Source organism: Orycteropus afer, unplaced genomic scaffold (genome assembly GCF_000298275.1).
Source record: "Orycteropus afer afer isolate SDZICR_OR568_19922 unplaced genomic scaffold, OryAfe1.0 scaffold00399, whole genome shotgun sequence".
Classification (NCBI taxonomy): domain Eukaryota; kingdom Metazoa; phylum Chordata; class Mammalia; order Tubulidentata; family Orycteropodidae; genus Orycteropus; species Orycteropus afer.
In genome coordinates this window covers 319,069-327,915 of record NW_006921986.1, presented here as the reverse complement: position 1 = coordinate 327,915, position 8,847 = coordinate 319,069, and the positions used below count along the sequence as shown (strand labels likewise).

The 8,847-nt window shown below is 42.9% G+C and overlaps 1 protein-coding gene across 1 annotated transcript in view; it reads left to right on the top strand.

Annotated features, from left to right (window-relative positions):
* The window catches only part of FAM114A1 (family with sequence similarity 114 member A1), a 117,270-nt gene that overhangs the window by 70,146 nt on the left and 38,277 nt on the right, over positions 1-8,847 (top strand). The window contains exons 3-5 of the mRNA XM_007953528.2: positions 1,634-1,747; positions 1,873-1,979; positions 5,956-6,090. Coding sequence (XP_007951719.1) covers positions 1,634-1,747; positions 1,873-1,979; positions 5,956-6,090 — 356 coding nt within the window. The remainder of the gene's footprint in view (positions 1-1,633; positions 1,748-1,872; positions 1,980-5,955; positions 6,091-8,847) is intronic.

Genomic DNA, 8,847 nt, shown 5'->3' with positions numbered 1-8,847 from the left:
TTGGCTCTCTCTCTCCCACTGTGTCTGGTTGTCTATGAGGGATTGTTCTATGTCTGTCTTCTGTTGCTTCTGTAATGATTGTGGGTATTTTGTATCACTGTACAAACCATGGTATTTTCAGTCACCACATATACATGTGAAAGCTGGACAATGAATAAGGAAGACCAAAGAAGAGTTGATGCTTTTGAGTTATGGTGTTGGCAAAGAATACTGAAAGTACCATAGACTGCCAGAAGAACAAACAAATCTGTCCTGGACAAAGTACAGCCAGAATGCTCCTTGGAAGCCAGAATGGCCTGTCTTCATCTCCCCTCCTTTGGTCATGTTGTCAGAAAGAACCATCCCCTGGAGAAGGATATCATGCTTGGTAAAGTGGAGGGTCAACAAAAAGGGGGAAGGCCCATGGTAGCGCAACAATGGGGTCAGGTGTAGCAAGGATTGTGAGGCTGGCACAGGACCAGACAGTGTTTCGTTCTGTTGTATATAGTGTCACTGTGTTGGAGGCTAGTGGATGGCACCTAACAACAACAACAGGTTAAGGAGCTCTGGTGGTGTAGTGGTTAAGGCATGTGGCTGCTAACCACAAGGTCGGTGTTTCAAAACCACCACCCTCTTCATGGAAGAAAGATGAGGCAGTCTGCTTCTGTAAAGATTTACAGCCTTGGAAACCCAATGGGGGTCGCTATGATTGGAATGAGTTAGTAGTTAATATACTAGGGTGATATTATCAGAAGGGACCGATCCCTGGAGAAGGATATGCCTGGTAAAACTAGAGGGTCAGTGAAAAAAGGAAAGACCCTCAAGAGATGGACTGACATAGTGGCTGCAAGATAGGCTTAAGCATAGCAAATATTGTGAGGATGGTGCAGGACTGGGCGTCATCCGTTTCGTTGCATGTGGGGTCACAGTGAGTTGGAACCAACTCGATGGCACCTAATGACAACAACAATATGCCAGGCCTGGAAAGAATCCAAAAATAAATTAGACGTACCTGCCTTATGGAGCTTACAAAAGAGTAAGGAGGATAAGACAAATGCACTAGTCAGAAATGAAATCTTGGGTTTGGAATCCCAGGTCAATAGCTAGACAATGTGAGAAGCCAAAAGGAATAATAAGCAACTGTGCCTAAGGCATTTGACTGCTAACCAGAAGGCTGGTGGTTCAAACCCACCAGCCACTTCTTGGAAGGAAGGTTGGGCAATCTACTTCCATAGTGATACTGCCTCGGAAACACAAGAAGGGGTCGCTATGAGTCGGATCTGACTCGACGGCACTGAGTTTGGTTTGGTTTGGTTTGGTTTGGTGAACACTTTGCACACGTTTATTTCATTTATTCCTCTCCATGACCCAATGACATATAGACATTCATGAGAAAACTGAGTCACAGAGAGATTAGGTAATTTCACCAAAGTCATTCAGCTAGGCAGTGGTGAAGCTGAACTCCTATTTGAACCCACATGAGCAGTTCCAACACTTATGCTGCTCACTGCTACCTTTTCTTACAATCAAGATGTACACCTATGACTCAATATGTGCCTGTGTAGCTTTTAAAAAAGTTTTGTACAGTTAGACATGGAATATGCTGACCGTGGATTTTAGTGTATCCATGAACCATATTTTTATTTCCTGACAGGTCACGGGTTGACAGCAGTCAAAGAGAAAGCAGGGGCCACCCTGCGGATTCATAGTGCAAATTCCGGATCTGCTGAAGGGGTCCAACCTGATAATGAAAACGAAGCCCCTCAATGTGAGTGATATATTTATTGAGGGGTTTTTTGGTCTTAGGCTTTATTACATTGTGTGTGCAGTTAGCAGGTTTCAAGTTCAGATCAGCAAAATTAACTCTGAAAGCATTTTTTTTTTCCTCCTTAGTAACAGATGCTGCCACAGATCAGAGCCCCACAGAAAGTCCACCCACTTCTCCGTCGTCAGGGTCTCGAGGCATGCTGTCAGCCATCACCAATGTGGTTCAAAACACAGTAAGTCCTTCGCTGCTTCCTCTGTTTTCCCGTGTCGCCTGGTGCCTCCATTTGATATCCATTTACCAGTGACCTAGATATGTCAGAGAAAAGATGGCCTTGCTCATAACTTTGGATTATGGTTTTATTATACTTTCCACTACAGAGTAGACATAACCTTGGAACCAAAATAAGAAGGGCAAAATGAAACGTATTTTATGTTGAAAAGAAAGGAACTGTTCAAAAGGAATATTTTCAGTCTGATTTAACAGTGTCCTTTCCAACAACAGCAAGGACAGCCTCAGGTTGGGGGAGAAAAGACTCTTTTTCAGAACTGAGACAGCTGTTTTGGCTGGATGATCTGTGTCTCTATCCCTCAATTTGGAAAATGATAACACCGTTCAAATGAAAAATGCCAGTAAGGAGTCAGGAGATACATCCCAGAGGCTGTATCTAAAGTGTTGCCAGACATCTAAGATCACCATTGTCCCTCATCCAAACCTCCCAAACCCCACTCTCTCTTCTCCCATAACCCTGGATTTATCCTCCTGATTCCCTGCCTGCCAAGGAAGCTTGTTATCAGCAACAACAACAAAGGAAACAAGCCCATTGTCATTGAGTGGATTCCTAGTCATGGCTACATCATGGCCAGGCTGTGTGCTACAGAGTAGAACTGCCCCAGGGGGTTCTTTGCCTGTAACCTCTGCAGAAGTAGATTGCCAGGCTTTCTTCTGCAGCACTGCTGGGTGGGCTTGTACTGCCAACTCCTGGTTAGTAGTTCACCATGGACAGTTCACCCCATCTCGCCAACAAAACAGTGATAAATAAGGAAAAAACTGACGTGAGGCAGCATGTATTCAGGGTCAGAATGAAAAGATTGGTTTTCTTCTATATCGGACCAAATAACTAGCTTTTCTAGAAAGATGGCTCATGTCCCATTTATTCATTCATTCACTCATTAAAACAAGTTTAAAAAGTTGTTAGCCCTTATTATGGACCAGAAGCTGTGCTAGTTCTGGACATATACTGGTACAGTAGTTAAGGTTATATGTCCAACTTGGCTGGGCCTGGTTTTGAGTGGCTGGGCAGCTGGATGTAGTTATTCCCCATGGTGAGAGTGGTGATCAACCGCATGGTGGAATGTACTAGAGCAGCTGAGCAGCTGCTTTAGGGATGTGGTCTGCTTCTAGTATGTAAGAAGCAACGTTGAGGAAGGTTTCAAGCTTTTGGCACGTGAATCCTGCATGTGGCCAAGTTGTTATTCAGCAGACTGCCACATTGTCTGCCAACCTTGGGACTCTTAATGGACTTGAATCAGTGCCCTGATGTATGGTTCGTGCCTTTTTACTTGTGGACCTTGGGTTTGTCAGCCTCAGTAGCCAGCTGAATGAAGAGATACCTCTAGCTTTAGTGGGCTGGGAGCAAGAGGTAAACCTGAAGCCCAAGGTTGAGGGGCTTTCACCCAGCCCCTAGAGCCTGACACTTTGAACTCTGACTTCTAGCTTCCCAAACTGTAAGAAAATAATCTCTTGTTCGTTAAAGCCACCCATTTTTCATATATTTCTGTTAGAGCAGCACCAGTTACAACTGGTAAACAAGAGGACACAATATCCTGGAAGACAGAGGCACTCAACACAGATATAATGCAACGTGGGGTGAACGGGGGGCTGTGGACACACATATGAGAGCATCGTACCCAGACTTTGGGGGTCAGAGCACATCAGAAATATAGACAGTGAGTTTACTCCTGTTGAGGGGCAATACAAATGTTATAGGAGTCAAATTGCAATACAAGTCAAGTACCCCAATGAGGGAGTTTGTAAGGTGGGGGAAAGGAGGGAGCTCTTTCACTAGCTCTAGTATGACAAACTTAAGTCATTGCTTCTCTGCTACAGTGCAGGGCAGTCTGTGTTTGTCGTTAGCATCCTTACATTCCTTTCTGTGTGTCTCCAACCTCTGGTGTTGCCTTTGCCCCAATCTCCTGACACCTCCAGCAGGTCTGCTCTTCCTCAAAGTCTCCATGTCCCTTCTTCTCACATTTTATTCTCTACTGAAATAATCCTTCATAGGATGTTAAGGGGGAATTTAATAAAATCTTACCAAAGTGTGCATTCCTGATATCCTACCATCCTGAAGCATGTACACTTTAAAATCTATTTTATAACCTGATTATTGATTGGCTCTGCTGAAAAATACCTAAATGTCCAAGAAAGAAATCACTAATAAAGTATATTAATTCACTGATATGGAATATTGCTATTTACATGATAATTATAAGGATTGTAAAATGTATAAAATCCAGTGCCATAGAGTCGATTCCAACTCATAGTGACCCAATAAGATAGAGTAGAACTGCCCCAAAGGGTTTCCAAGGCTGTAAATCTTTGTTGTTGTTGTTGTTTATGAATTGAGTAAAAGTTTACAGAGCAAATTCATTTTCCATTCAACAGTTCATATACATTTTGTTTTGTGACATTGATTGCAATCCCCACCCACAATGTAATAGTTATCTTCCCACTTCCTCCCTTTGGTTACCCTCTCCCTGTGTCCTTCTTTCCTATGCATTCCTGTGCTCTGAGCTATCTCCCTGTGTAAATGCTGCCCTTCTGATCTAAGGCATGTACTCCCTGGTGTAAATGTTCACCTTGTAGACCTTTCTGTCTGTTGTTTGTCTGGAAGCCAGGGAAGTAAGTTCAGTTCCAGGCCCAAAGGGTGACTCAGATGTAATCTCAGGGGTTTACCAGTCTCTATCTGACCAGTAAGGTTGGTCTTTTTTATGATTTTGAGTTTTGTTTGGCATTTTTCTCCCACTGTATCCAGGATCACCAATTTTGATCCCTTTCTGTGTGGTTGGCAGTGATAGCTCTTCTGGTCTCAGGGTCATGTAGGGCAAGGCTGTACATCTTTATGGAAGTGGACTGCCTCAGCTTTCTTCCATGGAGCCACTGGTGGTTCAAACCACTGACCTTCTGGTTAGCAGCCAAGCACATAGCCATTGTGCCGCCAGGGCTACTACAAAGTGTAGATAAACCAAACACACTACTGTCGAGTCAGAGCCAACTTACAGCAACCCCTCCTTGGGTTTCCTAGGCAGTATCACTACAGAAGTAGATTGCTCAACCTTCCTTCCGGGGAGTGGCTGGTGGGTTTGAACTGCCAGCCTTCTGGTTAGCAGTCAGATGCTTTAGGCACTATGCCACCAGAGCTCCCCAAAGTGTAGATAGATGTATGTAAAATACAATGTATATTTTATTCGTATAAGAGAGTAAAAACACAAATTCCAATGTGCATATTGGAATTCAGTTGTGCAGCTGGGTATTGTAAAGATATATAAGCAGTTCTATTCATGCAAACAGCTTATATGAGTCAATCTTGGCTATTTTAGCCTTCTTTAAAGGGAAACTGGCTGAGAAAGAGATTTACAGGGAAAAACCGTATAATCGAATAGTTTCTAAAGCCAGAAGTACATGCAAATCAAGCTGTCTTATTTCATGAGTATACTAATTATCGGTAGTTCTTGCTAGTTTCTGAAAATAAGCCGGAGCCATCTGAAATAGCCAGAGGCTCTTCTACCAAGGCCTTAGATTAAAGGATTCCCTAAATTGGCATGAGTATTTGACATTTTAATAGACTTCTCCAAATAATTCTGTTACTTGGGTTAAGAAATTCTCAAACGAGAGCAGAAATTGGGTCATCTATTAATTTATGTCTTAACTACACATCGATTCATATCCACAGAGTAAAATTAATCCTTAATGTGCTTGGGTTTTTACCTAAGCATCATTTTTTAATAACATTGTGTGTCCTACAAATTATACAACATATGCTTTCCCAAGAAAAAGAAAATAGGATTAAATGGATGATAAATCTCCCAGTGAAAAAAAAAAATTGTGACTTTGTATTGATTTGAAGATAGTGCCAGTTCCCTAGGAGTTTCTGACTGCTGCAAAGCAGCAAAACATAAAAATCTCATCTCCTGCAATTACCCCATCTACAGGGTAAAAGCGTCTTAACTGGTGGTCTTGATGCGTTGGAATTCATCGGCAAGAAAACCATGAACGTCCTTGCAGAAAGTGACCCAGGTTTTAGGCGGACCAAGACACTCATGGAGAGAACCGTTTCTTTGTCTCAGGTAACTGTTACACTTTCTAATTTTTAAATTGTAACTTCTACAAATTTTGTCTTTCGGTCATGTTTTAACTTAAAATTTTAAAATCTTTTTAATAAGGTATTTTAAAGAATGGTATAAAAATGACACAAAAGGATAGAGAGTGGAAATTCACTTTTTAATATGTTCAGTTTCCTTAGCCACTTAACTCCTCCTTAGTGGACTAGCACCTTATGAGCTTCTTGTGGATTCTACCAAAGATAATCAAATAGATCCATTAGATAGGTAGGTCGTGGGTGGGAGAGAAAACAAGAGAGAAAGACAGACACATGTATATGTGTGAAAAAAGCTGAGTATAAATCAACTCAACAGCACCTAACACCACCAACACCTGCTGATGCTGGATCACCACAGTATTGACTTTCACCTCCTCCTAAACAGTAGTATTTCATTCATTCATTAGTTTCACAAATGCATTTTGAATGTCTACTATGTGTCAGGCACTGTCCCAAGCACCAGAGATTCATCAGTAACCAAAACAGGTAAAAATCCCTGCCCTTAAGGACTTCTCTTTTTAGTGGGGAAAGACAAACAGTAAAATAAATAAGTAAATCATCTAGTATTTTAGAAGAGTATGATGCTACGAAGCAAGAAAAATAGAGTGAGTAATAAGAGGGTGATTAGGAGTGAAGAGCAGGTTACATATTAAAGTGGTAAGGATGGGTTCATGGTGGTGATGACATCTGGGCAAATACTTGGAGGCGATAAGGGGTTGACCATGCAGACATCTGGGAGAAGTGTATTTTAGACAGAGGGAGCAGTTTGTGCAAAGGCCCTGAGGCAGGAGTGGCTGGTATGAACAAGGAACAGCAAGGATGCTAGGTGGCTTGGATGGAGTTAGCCAGGGTGAGAGTTCATGGAGATGAGGCCGGAATGGTCATAGGGAGCGGGCAATGGCAGATCAGAGAGCACATTTATAAAGACCTTGGGTTTTACTGTCAGTGAAATGAGATCATTGCAGGGTTTTAAAAACAGGAGCAATGGACTTTTTTTTTTTTTAATTGTGATTTAGGTGAAAGTTTACAGAGCAATTTCATTTTCCATACAGCATTTCATACACATTTTGTCTCATGACATTGACTGCAATTCACCACAGTGTAACTGCTGTCTTCCTGCTTCCTCCCTGTAGTTACCTCTTCCCTCCCATGCACTACCCACCCCCCAAGCTATCTCCCTATGCAAACACTGCCCTTCTGTTCTCCCATGATTGATTGCTCCAAGGAGTGTATCTAACTGATATAAATGTTCACCCCCATGCCTGTCTGTTGTTTGACTGGAAGCCACAAGAGTGGGTTCAATTCTAGACTTGAAGGGGACCTAGGGGCCATAGTCTCAGAGGTCTCACCAGGCTCTATCAGACCAGCAAAACTGGTCTTTTTTTTATGATTTTGAGTTTTGTTCCACATTATTCTCCTACTCTATCCAGGATCTCCTACACAAATCCCCCTCCCAGTGGTTGACAGTGGTAGCTGGCCATCATCTAGTTCTTCTGGTCTTATGGTCAAATAGGCTGAGATTACATGGTCTACCAGTCCCTTGGACTAATTGTTTCCAAGCGTCTTTGGTTTTCTTCATTCTTCTTTGCTGTGGATGAGCAGAGACCCATCGTTGCATCTAGATGGCTGCTTGCAAGCTTTTAAGTTCCCAGTGGCTACTCGCCAAAGTGGGCTGTAGAACGATGTTTTTGTGTAGTATGTTATGCCATTAGAGCTTGACGTCCCCTGCAACCATGGTCCTGAGCCCACAGGTCCAACTACTCGCTCCCTCCAGGTAACTGGCTGTGGCCAAGAAGCTACCACAACTTTGGAAATCTGACTTATGTTTTAAAAGGATCACTCTAGTTACTATGTTGAAAATAGACTGAATGGGGGAAAGGGCAATGGTGGGGAGATCAGTTAGAGTGTTCATCAGTGTAAGTCCCCCAGAAGCAGATGTCAAGATGGGATTAAATGTGCAAAGATTTTATAGGGGAAATGCCTGTGTGAGGAAAATGGGGAGGGAGCCCAGGAAGGCTGAAAGAACCCTCAGACCAAGATGCAAGTCTGAACACAGTGAAGAAAAGAAGAGAAAGGTGGGTAGAAGCCTCCTCAACAGTCTAAGGAAAGTGGTAAAGCCTGCCACCAGAGGAGACCCTTGTCTCTCAGAAGCAGGCCTGCCTTAGTGTCCCAACTACACCAGTGATTGGTAGGGAGCAGTAGTGGGAGGCATGACTTTAGTGCAAATGTGGGATGGGGTTCAGAGCCCAGCAGTGAGGCCCTTGATTGGTTATGCTTCGATAGTAGGAGCTCTGCAGTTCACACTCATGGGCTCCTCAGGAGGCCACTGCAGTAATCTAAGCCAGAGATGATGCTGGCTCAGAACAGTGCAGAGGCGGTGATAAGTGGTGCATTCTGGGTATATTTTGAAGATGGAGCCAGATTTCATGATGGATTGAATGTGGGGTATGAGATAAAAAGAGGAGTCAAGGATGACTCCAGGGATGTTTTAGCTTCTGTAGCTGCTATTAATGGTGATAGGGAAATCAGTGATCTTCTTCCTAATTCACACTAAATAATACATAACTACAGAAATTAGAAATAATTGTGCATATTCCATCAAGATATCTCACCCCTGTGCTACACAAAATACTCTGGGTGACATGGAGACTGGTTGGTCCTCAAGGTCTCAGATTCCACGGATGTAAGGCTCCACAGCTTCTCCTCTGACAGGATGTATTCCAGT